Source organism: Humulus lupulus, chromosome 4 (genome assembly GCF_963169125.1).
Source record: "Humulus lupulus chromosome 4, drHumLupu1.1, whole genome shotgun sequence".
In the NCBI taxonomy this organism is placed as follows: Eukaryota; Viridiplantae; Streptophyta; class Magnoliopsida; order Rosales; family Cannabaceae; genus Humulus; species Humulus lupulus.
This window is the reverse complement of record NC_084796.1, coordinates 5,336,486-5,354,489: the sequence shown is the minus strand read 5'-3', so window position 1 is coordinate 5,354,489 and position 18,004 is coordinate 5,336,486. Positions and strand designations below refer to the sequence as shown.

The 18,004-nt window shown below is 32.3% G+C and overlaps 3 protein-coding genes across 6 annotated transcripts; all 3 read left to right on the top strand.

Moving 5' to 3' along the window:
* Nucleotides 1-696: 696 nt before the first annotated feature.
* LOC133829780 (glycine--tRNA ligase, mitochondrial 1) lies at nucleotides 697-5,458 on the top strand. 2 transcript variants are annotated; one of them, XM_062259575.1, is made up of 11 exons: nucleotides 697-805; nucleotides 902-929; nucleotides 1,778-2,194; nucleotides 2,452-2,834; nucleotides 2,938-3,055; nucleotides 3,341-3,535; nucleotides 3,629-3,853; nucleotides 4,114-4,173; nucleotides 4,291-4,371; nucleotides 4,471-4,876; nucleotides 4,993-5,458. In XM_062259575.1, the coding sequence occupies exons 3-11, from the start codon at nucleotides 1,823-1,825 to the stop codon at nucleotides 5,223-5,225; spliced, it is 2,073 nt and encodes a 690-aa protein (XP_062115559.1). In that variant the 5' UTR covers nucleotides 697-805; nucleotides 902-929; nucleotides 1,778-1,822; the 3' UTR covers nucleotides 5,226-5,458. The 2 variants fall into 2 exon arrangements, with proteins under 2 accessions (XP_062115559.1, XP_062115558.1); XM_062259574.1 differs by lacking the exon at nucleotides 697-805 and having other exon boundaries at nucleotides 1,686-2,194.
* Nucleotides 5,459-7,146: 1,688 nt separating this feature from the next.
* LOC133829781 (protein TIC 22, chloroplastic-like) lies at nucleotides 7,147-12,074 on the top strand. 3 transcript variants are annotated; one of them, XR_009891868.1, is made up of 9 exons: nucleotides 7,147-7,632; nucleotides 8,078-8,140; nucleotides 8,543-8,617; nucleotides 8,885-8,935; nucleotides 9,304-9,363; nucleotides 9,473-9,544; nucleotides 9,630-9,665; nucleotides 9,750-9,923; nucleotides 11,791-12,074. XR_009891868.1 is itself a non-coding variant. In XM_062259577.1 (8 exons), the coding sequence occupies exons 1-8, from the start codon at nucleotides 7,183-7,185 to the stop codon at nucleotides 9,840-9,842; spliced, it is 900 nt and encodes a 299-aa protein (XP_062115561.1). In that variant the 5' UTR covers nucleotides 7,147-7,182; the 3' UTR covers nucleotides 9,843-10,272. The 3 variants fall into 3 exon arrangements, 1 of the variants encoding a protein (XP_062115561.1); XR_009891867.1 differs by lacking the exon at nucleotides 11,791-12,074 and adding an exon at nucleotides 9,999-10,272; XM_062259577.1 differs by lacking the exon at nucleotides 11,791-12,074 and having other exon boundaries at nucleotides 9,750-10,272.
* Nucleotides 12,075-14,224: 2,150 nt separating this feature from the next.
* On the top strand, nucleotides 14,225-17,646 carry LOC133829779 (uncharacterized). The gene is made up of 8 exons (XM_062259573.1): nucleotides 14,225-14,681; nucleotides 15,685-15,798; nucleotides 15,911-15,979; nucleotides 16,113-16,132; nucleotides 16,236-16,288; nucleotides 16,423-16,453; nucleotides 16,565-16,646; nucleotides 17,165-17,646. The coding sequence occupies exons 1-8, from the start codon at nucleotides 14,498-14,500 to the stop codon at nucleotides 17,344-17,346; spliced, it is 735 nt and encodes a 244-aa protein (XP_062115557.1). The 5' UTR covers nucleotides 14,225-14,497; the 3' UTR covers nucleotides 17,347-17,646.
* Nucleotides 17,647-18,004: the final 358 nt, after the last annotated feature.

The following is an 18,004-nucleotide window of genomic DNA, read 5'->3' as shown; positions in this document are numbered from 1 at the left end:
ATGAGTATTTAGCCTATAATTTTTTTTATGATTTTAGAAATCTCTGATAACATGCTAGTTTATATTTTTCTTTGTAAATAAAAAAATTTATATGATTTTTAGAATTAAAATGCAAAAACCAATAAATTTCTCAAAAATATATACTAGATAATGAAAGTAAGATTTGAATTGACTAAAAAAGTTAGGAAATTTATTTGGTAGGGCCTTTAAAAAGAGCCCTACCGTAGGACTCTTTTGTGTTTTTCAACCTTTGAACAGTTTTTGGCGCGATTTTTTTTTATGGCCGTATATATTGTAGTTATTTAGAGCATCCTACAAATTTTCAGAAAATTCTGAATAATTTACAGTGCCGAAAACTAAGTTCAAACGTGCTATTTTCTACGCGCATAAAAAAATTAGTTACACGTGCAATAATCTGTTTTCGGCACTGTAAATTATTCAGAATTTTCTGAAAATTTATAGGATGCTCTAAATAACTACAATATACATAATCATAAAAAAAATCGCGCCGAAAACTATTCACAAATTGAGAACACAAAAAAGTCATGCGATAGGGTTCTTTTTGGAGGCACTACCATTAAATTATCCAATAGAATTACAAATATATGAGAATCATATACTCTCTAGTCTCTATCGTCATTTTCCATTTTCAAATAAAAAAAAAAAAAAATACAAATATACAGTAAGTTTTATTTTTATTTTTTTATTTATTTAAGATAAAATAATGAAAAGCAGTGGCTTTGACGACTGTGTGCAACCCTAGCCAGGCTCTGTCTCTGCGACCTTCATCTCCCGCCACCCTCTGGTATGGCACCCTTCGTCTCCCTCATTGAAGCTTAATCACTATCTCAATCATCGTTTGCTTAAAGATTACTAATATATATATATATATGTTTTGCAGGGAGAGCTTGCTTCATTTCCGGCCAAAGGTAATTTCTTTATGTTTATATATATCTGTGTTATGTGCGTATAAGATATAGATTATGGGGATTAAGTTTTTTTTTGATGTATTTTATGTTTGGTTTTTGATTTGAGATTGTCTAGATAGGTGTGTGTGTGTGTGTTTTAATTTGTTCTCTTCTGAACTCCATTTTTCCTCTGAACCTATTTGAGAAACCCAGAATACATACGTGTATGATGATAGATTTTTATCAAGATTGTTTATGGAATGTGAGTGTTAGATCCAACTTGTTTATTCAGAAAAGCAGGTCTAAGTTTTGGTGCCATTCACATTGGATGCTAAAACTGTGTTAAGAAACCAACCTGGGGTTGTTTGGTGTGGGAGGATGGTTTTGGAGGAAATTGTAGAAAAGGAAAAATATAAACTAGCATGTAGTTTCTTTCAATTTTGCAGCAACTAGAATATAAACACAAACTCAGGATACCATAAAACAGACTTTTTTCTTTTGTATTTAATTTAAAATCATACTTTTTGATTGCTGAATTCCAATTTGAATATAGAAATTAATCTTGGGTGATTTTTTTAATATTTATTTGTATTAGGTTAAGCCATTTTTGCAGATTATATGTTCTTGTAATTTTCTGTCTAAATAGCTTATGCGCTTTGAAGCATATATAGGTTTTAGTGAGATATATATATATTTTTGGTGAATTGGGAGGCTATATTATGCTAAAACCATTATTGACTTAGAATGTGTGGTCCTTCTTCCTTGCTGATATATTAGGACTTTTGGAGTTTAGCAAATAAATCAATCACATGCCCATACACTTCCCTTTGAATTTGCTAAGAACCTCATCAATATCTTCATTTGGTCAGAAATTATTCAGTCGTCTCAGCCTCAGCTCTCTCAGGGCATCATCAATGGCTTCTGAGGAATTGCTTCGCCAAGCACTGGCTGATAAGTTATCAGCTGTGGAAGCTCAAGGCAACAGCGTACGGGCTCTCAAAGCCTCCAAAGCCCCGAAGTCTGACATCGATGCTGCCATCCAAGCTCTCAATGCCCTCAAGCTCGAGAAGACTTCTCTTGAGAGAGACCTTCAAGCCACCGTCACTGGAACCGGTGCTGATGGCTCCGTTAGCAGGGAAGAATTCCGTCAGTTGGTTTCCAACACATTAGAGCGCCGTCTATTTTATATTCCTTCCTTCAAGATTTATCGTGGTGTTGCTGGACTTTATGACTATGGCCCCCCAGGTTGCGCTGTCAAGTCTAATGTCCTTTCCTTTTGGCGTCAGGTTAGTAACTTTTTTCGTTGCTGGGGTTTAGCAGACTTACAAGTTTGGAGCTTCTGGTATATGGGATTTTATTAATTTTGCAAAATTTTAGTATGCATACTGTTTTATTTTTTGGCTTTGTTTAGTTGGAGTGGAAAATTCAAATTGTTTCCGCTAGTTGTGATTATGGAATTAGGCTCTTTTATCCTAGTGTGTGTGTGTGTATGTTTATTATTTATATGGAGTCTGCTAAGAGGCGGGGTTTTGTTTTGCTGCAGCATTTTGTTCTTGAGGAGAACATGTTGGAGGTTGACTGTCCCTGTGTCACCCCAGAGGTTGTTCTCAAAGCATCTGGTCATGTTGATAAATTTACTGACCTTATGGTTAAAGATGAGAAAACTGGGACTTGCTATCGGGCCGATCACTTGCTCAAGGACTTCTGCAGTGAAAAGCTTCAAAAAGACCTTTCCATAACTGCCAAGGAGGCTGCAGAACTGAAGCGCATACTTGCTGTTTTGGATGATCTTTCAGCTGAAGAGCTGGGTGCCAAACTTAAGGAGTATGGCATTACAGCTCCAGACACTAAGAATCCACTTTCTGATCCATATCCATTCAATCTTATGTTCCAAACATCAATAGGCCCATCTGGCTTGAGCCCTGGGTGAGCACATTACATTTTGGTACTAATTATTCTTAGCGATTCTTTTTTATTAAGACTCTTGTTTGGTCAGTAAGGATATGTAATTAAATCTCCTCTGCTGTAGGTTCATGCGGCCAGAAACTGCACAGGGCATATTTGTTAACTTCAAAGACTTGTACTATTACAATGGGAACAAGCTTCCTTTTGCTGCTGCTCAAATTGGCCAGGCTTTCAGAAATGAGGTTCTTAATTTTCTTATCTTTGGACTTTAGCACTTATGTTTGCATAGGATGCTCATATTATTTCTAATTGGTAACGGGTCTTTGTAACTAGTATTTTGGTGCTCTCCTTTCTTATAAGAATAGAAAATAGCCCTGTAATGTAGCTGTTGCATTCCTCAGTGCTATGCTTCTTTTGTGCCCAAAACTGTGTCCCATCGATCTGTGACAGTGTTGCAAGGTCCATTTTGTTTTTCAAATAAAACCTTAAACAATATCTCATTCCAAGAATACTGTATATATCTGCAGATTTCTCCTCGACAAGGGCTTCTGAGAGTTCGTGAATTTACACTTGCTGAGATTGAACACTTTGTGGATCCCGAAGACAAATCTCACCAAAACTTTGCAGAAGTTGCAAAATTGGAGTTTCTAATGTTCCCAAGGGAAGAACAAATGTCTGGCGAGTCTGCGAAGAAAATTTGTCTGGGTGATGCAGTTGCCAGGGTTTGTTTACATAACTTTTATTCAATATTTTCTTTTCTCTTCTCCCTTGTCTCTAAGCATGTGATGATGATTATAGTGCTACATGTCACTTAGGGAATTGTTAATAATGAAACTCTCGGCTACTTTATTGGGAGAGTTTATCTTTTCCTCACTCGTCTTGGTATAAACGAAGAACGTTTACGGTTCCGCCAGCACCTTGCAAATGAAATGGCTCACTATGCTTGTGACTGTTGGGATGCTGAGATTGAGTGTTCCTATGGTTGGATTGAGTGTGTAGGTATTGCGGACAGGTCTGCATTTGATTTGCGTGCTCATACAGTAAGTATTTTTTTCTTCTTCTCTTTAATGTCATATTTTTTGGTGGTGGAAATAGTGAGTAATTTTTTTTTTCCTGCAACTCCAAAATGTCTCTGAGCTCATTTTAGACCAAAATGATGGTGTGCAATTTATATATGTTGTGTCAGTGTGATGATGAGATGTAAAAAATTTAGAATATATTCTTTGAATTTGTTTTGTGGTTATAAATTCAACACAAAAGACATTGAACTCACTGCTGTTGACTGGCTAATGCATGACAGGAAAAAAGTGGTGTTGCCCTTGTTGCAGCTGAAAAATTTTCAGAACCAAGAGAAGTGGAGGTAAAGCCGACTTATATCTCGTAAATGATTGAATAGTATCAGAGCTTAATAACTCTCTTAGACAAATGAACTGATTTAGCTGTTGGGCATTGATTGACAAGTAACTTGTGATTTCAGTCATTGGTTATAACTCCTGTGAAGAAAGAGCTAGGACTTGCATTCAAGGGAAAGCAAAAAAATGTTGTTGAAGCTTTGGAGGTGACTTGACAAGTGGTTTTTTGTTTAGATTTTGATATTGTGGTTTGTGTAATGTATTTTGTGCAATTGATCATGTGCTGATATTACCTTTTGTTTCAGGCAATGAAAGAGGAAGAAGCTTTGGAGATGAAAGCCAATTTGGAAACGAAAGGAGAGATGGAGTTTTATGTGTGCACACTTGAGAAAAATGTTTCCATTACGAAGAGCATGGTGACAATTTCCAAGGAGAAAAAGAAAGTACACCAAAGGGTCTTCACCCCATCAGTAATCGAACCATCTTTTGGTATCGGTCGGATTATATATTGCCTGTATGAGCATTCTTTCTACACCAGACCAAGCAAAGCTGGTGATGAACAATTGAACGTGTTTCGGTTTCCCCCACTTGTTGCCCCTATCAAATGCACAGTCTTTCCACTTGTTCAGAATGAAAAGTATGAGAAGGTTGCCAAAGTCATTTCCAAGTCACTGACTGTAGCTGGAATTTCTCATAAAATCGACATTACAGGTTTGGATCGAAACCAGCATTTGTGCACTTCTAAATTGATTTGAAAATGTTGGAACTAGCTGTTCGATATCATCCCAAGTATTGCTCTAATGTATTTGAACGAACGAACTGAACAGGTACCTCAATCGGGAAAAGATACGCCAGAACAGATGAACTCGGGGTACCCTTTGCAGTCACAGTTGATTCGACCACATCTGTGACCATCAGGGAGAGAGACAGCAAGGATCAAATCCGCGTCAATGTGGAAGATGCAGCTGCAGTAGTAAAGGATGTATCGGAGGGTCTCACGACATGGGCGGACGTGTGGGCGTCATTTCCTCACCATTCTTCTGCCGCTGCAGATGATTGAGTTCAGTTTCATCACTCATTTTGAGTTTTAAGAATTTTACACATTACTTTTAATTTTGGGAGTGTTTTTTTTCCTCTTAATTGTGTGACATTGTTACAGATGAAAACCCAGAACCCATATCATGTAACAATAACCTGATAGGGAAAAAAACAATATTCAATACTTGCAAATTTGATAATCTAGACAACTATACAATGTTATAATAAGGCTAATTTAACCTTTTTTTTTAGGTATTTCAAAAGATTTTGGTTAGGAGCAAGTTAGATAATATTATGTATCAGATCCAGTTGGTTACTTCTGTATATCCAGTTGATTATTAGATGTTGAATTACTAAGCAAATGTTTTAGTATTATACTTGCATGTCATAAAAATCATTTATAAGTAAAATTTTCAGCAATTTCCTTTCTAATAATTACTAGTAAACCAAGAGAAGAATAAGAATTATCTCTAGGTTTTTTTTCTCTTTATAAGTCAAGGTGGATAGACTTTTGATTTCTAATTTTTACCAACTATTTTTCATAAATTAGAGTTGTCACACATGATTATAATATTAAAATTGAATCATCTCATGTTTTTTTAAAATGATATGCTCAATTTTCTCATATCTAAGGATTAAAAAAGAGTGATTATCATTGAATACTTAATACATTGATTATTGAATTTTGTAATAATACTCTATAATGTCATCTTGTTCAGCAAAAATCCATGATCTTTTAACAGTGTAACATTTAAGTCCCTAATATTTTTTTAAGACAAAAGTCTCTAATTTTTTGATATAGTAGCATTTTAGTTTCTAATCTTTTTTTAAGTCCAAAGTAACATGTTTGCTAATGACTCATTAATTATTTAGTTATTAAAAATTCTAATAATATTTTGTTAAAAAAAATTCTAATAATACTTATAATTTTTTTTCTTTTAAAATACCCAAAATTTGAATAAGTGTATTTTACATTTGATATTTTCTATTTTATTTTATTTTTTAATTTTTAACTTATTCTTCAAAATAATTGATGTTTCCAAGGTAAAAATAATTGAGATGTTTCATTTCTTCTTAAAAAAATTGTCAATATCACACTTTTTTTTTAAAATTTAATTTATATAAACTGTCCTGTTCAATTTTTGGTTGATTTTTAAATCATATGTTCGATTATTATGAGTGGATAATTGTATATATATATTTTGATGATGTGTACGTTTGTACTTATTTAAAATTATTTATAAAATTTTGAGAAATTCTTAATAATTTAATGTGTAGAAAATATGAATAAAATATGATTATTTCAAGTATATATAAAAAATAGGTATGCTTATGAGTGCAACAAATCATTTAATCTCTATTTTTGACCCATGCTCCAAATAATTACAATAGCAAAAAAATTATAACTATTTATTTATGGAGTAAATGGTGGTTAAAATATCTAATAATTTCAAAATATTGTACTTTTATACTAATTTTTTTTTGGTGTTAAATACTCAATGTCTTTAAGTACTTTTATAATCAAATTTTTTTTCCGTAGTAAATATGCTCAAAATTTTTAAAATATTATATTTTTATTCCTATTTTTTATTATTTTGATAAATTATAAAAAAAGTAAAAATTAATTAAAATATATATTTTTTACTTTTTATCTTTGATTTTAATTAATTTTTGAAATTTAAATTATTTTATCTTTCTTATTCTTTCTTAAAATAACTATTTTAAATTAAACATTGATAAATATTTTATTAAAATTAATAAAAGTAATTTATAATAATTAAAAATTATGTATTTTCATTAATTTAAAATATAAATTTTTTTTTTAAAAGTAAAGAAAAAAATATAAGTTTTAATTAATTTAATTAGTTTTACTAATCTTAATTTTTTTAATTATTTTAAAAGTAAAAATAATTTAAAATCCTATATTTCCTTCTATCTTCAAGACATTAATACTTCTCTGTCTCTCTCTTCTCATATGGATGTGGAAGCAAGAGCAAACTACAGCTAAAGAGCTTTCTTCGCACTCTTCAATGGAGTCTCCAAAACCCTACGCCTCATCCTCAAACCCTCTCCTCTCACTCTCCACCTTCATACACCAGCAATGCCTCCGTCTCGGTGCCGACCTCTCCACCCGACTCCAAGACACCAAGCGATTCGCCGAAACCGTAACCGGAAATTGGCCCAATAGGAGGCGCTTCCGTCTCTCACCACTACCACCTCTTCCGCCATTTGCCTCCTTAACTCAGCCCAAGCCACCCATGGCTGCCGCTTTGGCCTCCGATCGTGTGGCCAAGACTCTCACCGGCACCGCTGTTTACACCGTTAGCAATTCGAATAATGAGTTCGTTCTCATTTCGGACCCTGAAGGAGTCAAATCCATTGGCTTACTCTGCTTCCGCCAGGAGGACGCCGAATCGTTTCTTGCTCAAGTTTGTTCTTTTATTCCTTTTTGATCATTTCTTTCTTGTTTCTGCCATTTTTAGTTGCTCTATATATGATACTTCTGTCAAAAATAAAATAAAATGGAATGTCATTATACTGTTGAAGAATTAAGTGCATTCCAAATTTCCAGTGCAAATTTTTGTTATGTTGAACTTGAACACTATGGTCATTCTTGGAAAGCAGAATTGAATTAGATAAGATAGTATTAAGAAATATAAGAAAAAAAAATGTAGAAGAATAAATGAGCTGATTATTTGCTGGTAATAAATTAAGAGAAAACAGGATAAACTATTTTTTTTTCTTACAATTAATATAGATGAAGATGTGGGGTTGGATACGATAATTTTATTTCCCAGCAAGTAATTGGGGTTTTTCTTTAGGATATTGAATTCTGCTGTTAGATTCAGGTGGGTTTGTCCTGATTGTTTACAGGTTCGGCTGGGGCGAAGAGAACTGAGAAGTGGTGCTAAAGTTGTCCCCATTACGCTTGATCAGGTGATATTTTGTTCTGAATTGAATCATTTCCTTTTCTTCTGCTTGAACTAAAACTTGTAATGCTTAGTCATGATTTTGCACAATAGTTTTTACTACTTGTTTTTGGGTGTACCGTGTATGCCAATCCGAACATAAGAAGCTTAAGTGGGAACTAGTTGATTATCCGAGTTGGTGCTATAGAGTCCAGGACAGGAACCTACAATGGTAGAAAGGTTAGGAAAGTATGAGGAAGATAATTGTCTATGACAGTTACATCTCCTATGCTTGAGCAGAACACCATAAAAAATGCATCTCTTTTGAAGTCTATAGGCCTTTTGGCTCTTCCCTGAAATATTTTTAACTTCGGCAGGTACAATTACAAAGAAACCTATATGCTCTAATGCTTTTCCTTGTGATATTTAGGTATATATGTTGAAGGTTGAAGGAATAGCATTTCGGTTTTTGCCTGATCCAGTTCAGATAAAAAATGCTCTTGAGGTTAGTTTTTCTCTAATATTGTACTATAAAATATTGGTTGACTTTTATTTGGATGAGCTAAGTATTAAATACCACATCATTTCAGTTTAGTAGCATTTGTAATATTCTTTCTAAAGTGAGTTTCTGTGTCTGTTCATTGAATTGTATTTGCTTTAGGAATTTGGCTATATTTTTTATCTTCTTTTGTACTGTCTATATATCTGAGCACATAATATTGTGCTTTCTTATACACTTAAGTATTTGCTCACAATTATTTATATGTTATAGCTCAAAGCAACTGATCTCAAAAATGGATTCGATGGAGTTCCTATTTTCCAGGTACTACACTAGTTGAATCTAGTATCTTGCTTGAATACAACTGCCTTATCCTTTGGTAAAGTTTGTTTATGGTTAAGATTATTGATTATTTGAAACATCTCTAACCTAGTAATTCATTATATATAGATGCTTTCATACACTTTTTTTTTCTTTCCTTTATTCAACATTTACTTTCATGAAGAAATTTAACTCTGCTCGTACAAACATGTTTATATTTTGTAATTATATCCATTAATGGGACATCTAATTTATTTATCTTATCAGTCTATAAGGTAATCGTCACATGTTTAATTATTTATTTATTACTTTATCGTGTTCCCTTTCATGATGCATGAAAGTACTCTATCTGATTAGTTGTGTGTTTACAGTCGGACCTACTGGTTGTGAAGAAGAAAAACAAGCGTTATTGCCCAATATACTTTACTAAGGTTTGTTTGGCTATGTTTTCTCGTAGTTTTAATTGTACTCGAAAGAATGCAACACTTGTTGACGCACAAGTGTGATTCGCTAGATGCTGAATATTTGACTTTAATGCAGGAAGATATTGATAGGGAGCTCTCTAAGGTCTCTAGGTCATCAAGAGGACCAGGGGTTTCTCAAAATATCATGGTACAAGATATATGATTTACTTGGTCATGTTATACTTTCTGTTTTTATATTCTCATAATATGTTAATTATATATTGTGTTTACAGGTTGGTAGTCTTGAAGACGTTTTAAGAAAAATGGAGGTATTGTGGTGCTTAGTTTTTATAAATTTCTCTAGTCCTTGATTAAAGACAGATCTTAGCTAACTTTATTTGGATCAAATGCAGACGAGTGAAAAGAACTCTGGCTGGGAAGATTTGATTTTTATTCCACCCGGAAAAAGTTACTCCCAGCACATTCAAGATGTGAGTAAAAAATGAAGATACACAGCATAGCTTCAACTTACAACAACATCAAAACAGTGAGACAGTGGCACATTCCGATGGCTCGCAGCGAAGCAGGTGAAGCATCATTCCTCCCTCTCTCTTTTTCTCATTCACTTTCGCATAACAATGCAAAATCTTTGACGCATGCAGCTGGTATCGAAATTTTGGAAATGAAAATAAAACTTCATACTTGACAACAGTTGTGGAAGTCAGTGAAATTCCGAAATTGGACTAACTGCCCAAATTTGTTATACTGTATCTGTACAGTTTAACTGAACTTAAACCGTTCTGGATTTCTTATTTTACATTTTTTGTATGGAGTAGAATTCTAAATTAAAGTATTTTCTACTTAAACTCTTCTCCTATATATACACCTCTAAATGCCAATGCTTTATTCCACTGCTGTGGGAATCAAGATTAGTTACTTCTAATAATATTGTGGGATTTCATGGCATTTGTTGCCAACTGTTGCCCTAGGCTGGGAACATGCCACAGTTGACCAATATGGGTTAATAAAGCCATGTTATAATTACACAATATCTTTTTTATTATATTTTTATTTAGATAGACAAGAGAAATTGGTGAAAATGATATATATTTTTTTAGTGATTTTGTACTTTAGTCTGCTTTTGATAATTCTTTGCAAAATGACATCTGTCTAAAATTCGACTAGTTGTCTAAATTTTTTGACCGATTATTTGAATTTTTCGACCATCTGTCTAAATTATGAGAGGTTATTTTCCAAAAATTATTAAAATTAGATTAGAATACAAAATGATTTTAAAAAAATAGGTCATTTTGCCAAATGACCTTTTAGATAAATCCCTAGTTGATGGTAAATTGTGATGGCCAAACGACATAATGAGCCTATCTATTGATAATTTGTTTGTTTAATCAGCATGCAATGCTGTGCATTGTCAATCTTTTCCTTTTTATTTGTTCATGCCTTAGAGCATAATAATGAATAAAAAAAGGCTTGTTAAGGCAAGTTTGTAGGCTAGGGTCACCAACAAAAAAAGAAAAAGAAACAAATAATCGTTTCTATTTTTCGAATGTTGCATTATGAAAATTAAAGTTAAATGGTCTATATCGTGCTAAAAACATGTCCAATAATCATTTTTGGATCATTATGTTGTCTATTGTATAATATTATTTAAAAATGGAACTTTTATAAACAAATGGAATATTGGTGGAGCCTCTTTTGATTGTAAGAAGTTGACTGTCTAACAAATTAGTAGTTGAAGCTAAGTATCTTTTCTCAATTTTTTATTTTTATTTTTGGTATAAAATTATATTGGTGAATTCTCGTTTAGGGGCTTCACTTTAAGTCCTACCGGTAGGGCTCTCAGTGTTATCGATTTGTGAACATTTTTCAGCGCGATTTTTTTTATGACCGTGTATATTGTAGATATTTAGAGCATTCTGCAATTTTTTAGAAAATTCCGAATAGTTTACAGTACCGAAAACTAAGTTCAAACATGTTGCATGACTAATTTTTTTTATGCGCGTGGAAAATAATATGTTTTAACCTAGTTTTCGGTACTGTAAACTATTCGGAATTTTCTGAAAATTTGTAGGATGTTCTAAACAACTACAATATACATGGTCATAAAAAAAATCGCGCTGAAAACTGTTCACGGGTCGAGAACACTGAGAGTCCCACCTTAGGGCTTAAAGTGAAGCTCCTATAAAAGAATTGTCCAAATTATATTTACATATTTCATAGAACTGTTTAGTAATCTTAATAAGATAAAAAGTTATAATCTTTGAGCAAGTAAACACTAGATAAAGCTCTTTCATTAATTTTTCTCAAATATTTTACCTCTCTTGTTCCCTCTAACTACTATACCTAAACTACCCTTCAAATATTCTAATCATCATAAACCACTGCTATTAACTACACGAGTGCAATGCATTGTTTCACCTTGCAAAGCTTTTGTAGGCTGAAGAAGCAGAGAAAGATGAAAAAGAAGAGTTGCGAGGAAGAAAGGGCTTGATAATGTTCTCTTCATTTTTTAGAAATTACATATTCTAATTGTTCTCATTTGGTTTTCTAGAAAGGGTAAATTGCACTTGAGGTCCTCAACCTTCAACGAGTGTATCATTTAGGTCTCAGTCTTTTTTTTTAGTGTTTAGGTCCTAACTTTTATTTTTTGGTGCACTTTAGTCCCTAAGGCCATATTCCTTCAAAATTTATTAAAAAGTCATGAATTATGCATATGGATTGGGGTATCAATCGAAAAAAGTATCAAAGATCAACTTTTACTTGCCTCATTAGTACCCGCTGTTAACTTTGTTGTTAGATGGTAACAACAGATACTAACAATGCAAATAAAAGTTAAACTTGTGTACTTTTGGTATCAAACAAATAACTTGGGTACTTAAGTGCAACATTTTGTATAACTTGAATACTTTCACCACAAATATCATTTTATATTAAATGTAATTAATTTTCATAGTGTGTTTTAATATTGTGGCTTTTGTGTTTTGGCCAAAAATGCATTTGGACCCTATGTTTTGTGTTTTACAAAATAGATCAAAATAGTATCCTAAATTAGATTTGGTCAAAATAATTATAAATATAATATTGCATTCTTTACTCTTTGGTCACCTTCTCTATATTTGAAATTATTTTGACTAAAATTGGATTTATGGTACTATTTTGATCTGTTTTGTAAAATATATAATTTGAAATGTAATTTAGCAAAATAAATGATTCAAACAAATATTCAAGCAAAACATAGGGATATAAAATTATTATTATTTAATTATATTTATTAATATTAATATTTATATAACAAGTTAAGTTTGAAGTAAATGATTGGAGATAAAATAGTAATTTGATTTGATAAGGGTGATAAAATGAAGTTAAAGCTGCTTTAAAATAAAATTTAAATTGGAAGGGGCTTTAGGTTTTTAACTATCTCTTTCTTATAATGTAATAACTAGAAACGATTTATATATATTTATACTCATTTTCATGATGATTTGTTTTGTTGGATTGCCAATTTTGATGGTTCTTACTTTTTATTATCATAAAAAAAAGGTAAATACTATTTTGGATATTGTGTTGGACAAAAATTATCTTGTATTTTGTTAAAGTTAAATGACAATTTGGATTTTGTATTTTGCAAAATGAAATAATTTGGACCCTTAACCAAATTTTAGTCAATTTTTTTTTAAAATATGATCAAAATGCACCTGAGCTTTATTAATTATTAAATTAAATAAATAATGAAAAATATATTTTAAAATAAAAAATAAATTAACTTGTTTCTTATTTAAAATAGTATTTTAATTATTTTTTTATTTAAAAATATATTTTTCATTAATTAATTAATTAATAAAACTTAGGAGCATTTTGGTTATATTTAAAAAAAGTTTGACCAAAATTTGGTTAAGAGTCTAGATTGTTTCATTTTACAAAACACAAATTCTAAATTGTCAGTTAACAAAATACGGGGTCCGATCGATAACTTTTGCACAACATAAAGTCCAAAATGATATTTACCCTAAAAAAAATACTTATTTTTCTCACTAATTTGGATTAACATTTGTGAACACCCTAACAATTTAATTATTTCAAGATGCAATTTTAGTTATGATATATTGGGTTATGCTTGCAAGTGAGATAATTTTCATAATCACTAATGTTTACTTAATTCTGAGATAAATTATGTCACATCTTAATACTTTATGGAACTTAATTTTTTTCCTTTTTCTTTTAAATAAAAATTTACATATTCTTATTATTAGATTATTGAAATAGACTTATTAATCATTCATTAAAAGTGACATAATTCCATTTTCAATGGTGACTATAATTCGAGACAAACTATTGCCATACAAAAAAAAAGTTTAAGGGCAAGACTAACGATGTCATAATTTGGGGTAAAAAACATATTTGTCCAAATAATTTATATTAAGGAATTTTATAGTAGGGGTGTCATTTTTGTCCATGTTAGTAGGTATGTATCTATTTTTTGTAGTTGTAACATGCATCTTACAAATTTTCAAAAAATTCTAAATAATTTTATGATGCCGAAAACATTATTCAAATATTTAGCTGGATGTGTACATATTTATTTTTTATTTTTTATACAAGTGCAATTGAAGCTATTTTGGACTATATTTTTTTGCACCACAAATTATTTAATTTTTTTAAAAAACAATAGGATGGCTACTAACATAAGTACACCATCATATATAGGAAGTTTAATTTCTCCATATGCCAAAAATAACATAAACACCCATACTATAAAATTATCCAATTAATTCATGGTTATCCTTTTGAAAAATGAGAAAAATATGATCCACACGTGGGAAGACCTCAAGTGTATTTTACTTGTTCAAGATGCAACCGAACCAACCAACAATAAAACAAGCGACGGTTGAGTTAATAATGAAAAGAATCACTACACTACTCCTTAATATTAGTACCAAGTAAGTACCAGAAACTTCCTCTGTTCACCTCACCTCACCTCACCCCAACCTCCTCAACCTCAACTTCCACATCTTCTCTTCTCTTCTCTTCTCCATCACCCACTTCCTCCGCCGCCGGGAACACTCAGACCCAAACCCCTTTCACCTCCTCCGCCACCAACTCCGGTGACCCACCAAAAAAAATTCAATCTTTTTTTCATATAATAATGTTCAGGGACATATCGAGTTGCAATACGTACAACTATGGCGATGCCTTGTACTGGGATGCCCGCTATATCCAGGAAGGTGGATCCTTTGACTGGTACCAGCGTTACTCTGCGCTTCGCCCATTTGTTCGCAAGTATTTCCCAACCACTTCTCGGGTCCTCATGGTTGGCTGTGGCAATGCTGGTATCCCTTTTTCTTTGTTTGGTTCTTTCTAATTTGTGGATTTGGAATCGAGGGTTTCTTTTTATTTTCTCTCTTTTGATGTTTTTTGTTTGGTTGCTGAGAAAATTGAATCAAAGTGAGTTTGATTTTTGTTTGTTTGTTTGGAAATGGGTATTTTTTAAAACAGAAAATTCTGATTGGTCCCTGCCCATTTCATTTATTGATGATTATAGGAGGTAAAAGGAGTGATTTTGTTTTGATTTTGGCCTTTTTTTCTTTTCCTTACTTTTGCCATTTCTGACAGTTGCTCAAAAGAGTGAATTATATAAGAAAAATGGATTTTTGTATAAATTTGATTATTAAGGACATATATAAAATTTTCTTCTATTTAATTGCTCTTTTGGATTGTCTCGATTATGATTAAATTTTTCAAATTGGTTTCTGAGAATTCTGGTGAAGAAATAGATATATGGAGTTCTTGCTTACAATAGTATTATTGTACTTGTCTTTGGTGTTCCTCAACCTTGGATTGTCTTAGAATGAATAAATCACTGATTCATAATGGATCATATTTTGGAAGGGTAACAAGGAAATAAGGGAAAGGAATAGAGCTTACTTAATTTCTTATTTTGATTCTTTTCATTACAGATCAGTAATGCCATAGAAAACAAAATCTGAAAATTCAGTACAAGAAAATACAATAAATGATATAGAAGGGGAAATTCAAGGATCCCTTAGTCCTCCCAAAGTTTACAACATAACAAACACCCTTCAATTTCATCCTCACTCATTATTTATAACATTTTCTTTTACTTACTCATACTAACTACTATTTAAACTATATCCCCCAGCTAAGCAATTTATTACAATTTGATCACCCAACTCCCTTTCTAATCCCTACCGAGGAGCTATCACAATGTTTTTCTCTCTTATTTTCTCCTTTTTAATGTTTTTGTTGCTAATCATTGTGGCCTGATAAAAGGAACTTGTGACACAACTTGGATTGTTTCTGTTGGTTTTGTAGTTATGTCCGAGGACATGGTTAAGGACGGATATGAAGACATAATGAATATTGACATTTCATCAGTTGCCATTGAAATGATGAAAAGAAAGCACGTGCATATTCCTCAGTTGAAATGTATCCTGGTAATGGTAAATGAAACTTTTATGAACATGATAGAATCTTACTTTGCTTTTTTGAGGTTAAGCTATATATCTCTAGGGGAGTTTTCCTATATAAATTGTAATAGATATGCAAATGGATGTTAGAGACATGAGTGCCTTCCCAGATGACTCATTCGACGGCATCCTTGATAAAGGTGTGAGTATAATCATTACTTCTTTTTGTTTTTCTTCGATCATATTGCAATAATCTATACTAATTTTGTTGCGGCTTTAATTCTTGTTGATGTTAACATGTTTGCGACAATGGCCTGTCAAACTCTATTCTAGGAACTCTGGATTCTTTGATGGTATGATTCTTGTTCCCATGTTTTTATTACTTATTACCCCCATTTTAATAGTTTCTGGGCATGCTCTAATGCTTCTTCTTTTTTCTTTTGCTTTTGATTTTAGTGTGGCACCGATGCTCCTGTTAGTGCTTCTCAAATGCTAGGAGAAGTCAGTAGGTTGTAGACTTTAAGACAATGGTTTTGTATTCCAGTCTGTTCTGTGTTATCTGTTTCAGCAGCAATTTGTTTCTTGTATTTAAGTTTTGTAATTGCAAATTTCTGAAGTATTCACTGGTGTTTTTTGGTTGTAGGCTTCTTAAACCGGGAGGTATTTATATGTTGGTAACTATACTCTCCTAGACATGGCTTTGTGGAATTAATTATTTTTTTGTGTTTTTCTTTTTCATGGAAAAGCACGAAATTCTGATCAGTTACTGAATTGTCTTCTGACAGATAACTTATGGTGATCCTAGAGTAAGGATGCCTCATTTGAACAAACCAGCATACAATTGGAAAATTATGTTATACATTATACGTAAGTTTTCATTTACTTTCTCTTTTCAGCCATATTCGGTTCCTCGTCTTTTTTCCTTGCCTTGTGTATCACAAGCATTAGGCTATAGCTCGGTTAGGTACACCACCTCATCTACATGCCTACCAATACTTTTCAGAGGATTCCCTCGCTTATGATTAGTTTTTAGATTGTTACTTAAAGTTAATTTGAGAATGTATGGTGAAATGTGTTTGTTTTTTCGATGTTGTATTCATGAACATTCTTGTAAATTTATGATAAACTTACAAGGCTTTTCTTGAGCTTCTTATTCCTCATTCACCTTCCTTGTCATCTCAAGATGAGAAATGAACATTTATGGCTGGTTTTGTTTTATATATAGTGTCACTGTGTTCTTTCACTGATTGCAAAAATATTCAGCCTAGTTTATCATTGTCATAGGTTGGCCTAATCATTCCAACCTTAGCGGTAGAGCAATTAGAATACTTGTTTAAAGGATATCTGAATATCTCTGAAATTATTTGTCTCGTTATTTTTCACAGCTAGACCTGGATTCGAAAAGCGTGAAGGTGGTAGTTCATCAACCAGGCCGAGTTTGGAACCAATTCCTACAACCGAGAATGGCTTACTCCCAGCGGATTTTGTTTTGGAAGATCCAGATTCTCACTTTATATACATGTGTAAAAAATTGGATGATACAGAGCTGACTGCTGATGTCTTGTAGTAATTTACCAGCGACACGGCACCGATGATCTAAGGTACTACATGCTTACAAGCTTCAAATCACACAGCATAATCATTCATGGGATTACCATTCTTGCTTGTACAATGAGGACTAGTCATTAGCATCCTTGTTGTGTTTTGTAACAGATAAATGTTTCCATTTAGTAATTCAGTGTGCTAGCTTAACTTATAGAGTGAAAAATATATATTTTTTAAAAAAAAATAGCCAAGGAAAATGGAACTCTTGAGAGAAACTATAGTGGAAATCAATAAGGATCATCTTCTTATTTGTTTTTCTTTTTGAGGTCGACTTCTATTTTAGACATGAGAACAATAATGTTTCTTTCATAAAAGGAATGGCATGATTTTTGTTATGATGAAATAGAGAAATCTTTTAAGCATAATTCAAGTGATTATGACAAGGCATTGTCATGCTTGAAGTTGTGCTATGATCATCTCCCTTCACACCTAAAACATTGTTTTGCCTATTGTAGCTTATTTCCTAAAGATCACGAGATCGATGTGCAAACGATTATAAAATTGTGGATGGCACAAGACTTTGTCATTAATGAAGAGACAGGCTATGAGTATGTTCTAAATTTACTTAGAAGATTTTTCTTTCAGGAACCTACAATAGATGTGACGGAGCGTGTGGTTAA

Bases quoted from the DNA above. Each gene is read 5' to 3' on its own strand.
- LOC133829780 (XM_062259574.1), top strand. From the start codon at position 1,718: ATGCCCATACACTTCCCTTTGAATTTGCTAAGAACCTCATCAATATCT. The intron at 2,195-2,451 runs GTTAGTAACTTT...GTTTTGCTGCAG, and splicing joins TCCTTTCCTTTTGGCGTCAG to CATTTTGTTCTTGAGGAGAA. The intron at 2,835-2,937 runs GTGAGCACATTA...CCTCTGCTGTAG, and splicing joins CCATCTGGCTTGAGCCCTGG to GTTCATGCGGCCAGAAACTG.
- LOC133829781 (XM_062259577.1), top strand. From the start codon at position 7,183: ATGTGGAAGCAAGAGCAAACTACAGCTAAAGAGCTTTCTTCGCACTCT. The intron at 9,364-9,472 runs GTTTGTTTGGCT...ACTTTAATGCAG, and splicing joins GCCCAATATACTTTACTAAG to GAAGATATTGATAGGGAGCT. The intron at 9,545-9,629 runs GTACAAGATATA...TTGTGTTTACAG, and splicing joins GGGTTTCTCAAAATATCATG to GTTGGTAGTCTTGAAGACGT.
- LOC133829779 (XM_062259573.1), top strand. From the start codon at position 14,498: ATGTTCAGGGACATATCGAGTTGCAATACGTACAACTATGGCGATGCC. The intron at 16,133-16,235 runs GTATGATTCTTG...TTTTGATTTTAG, and splicing joins GAACTCTGGATTCTTTGATG to TGTGGCACCGATGCTCCTGT. The intron at 16,454-16,564 runs GTAACTATACTC...GTCTTCTGACAG, and splicing joins CGGGAGGTATTTATATGTTG to ATAACTTATGGTGATCCTAG.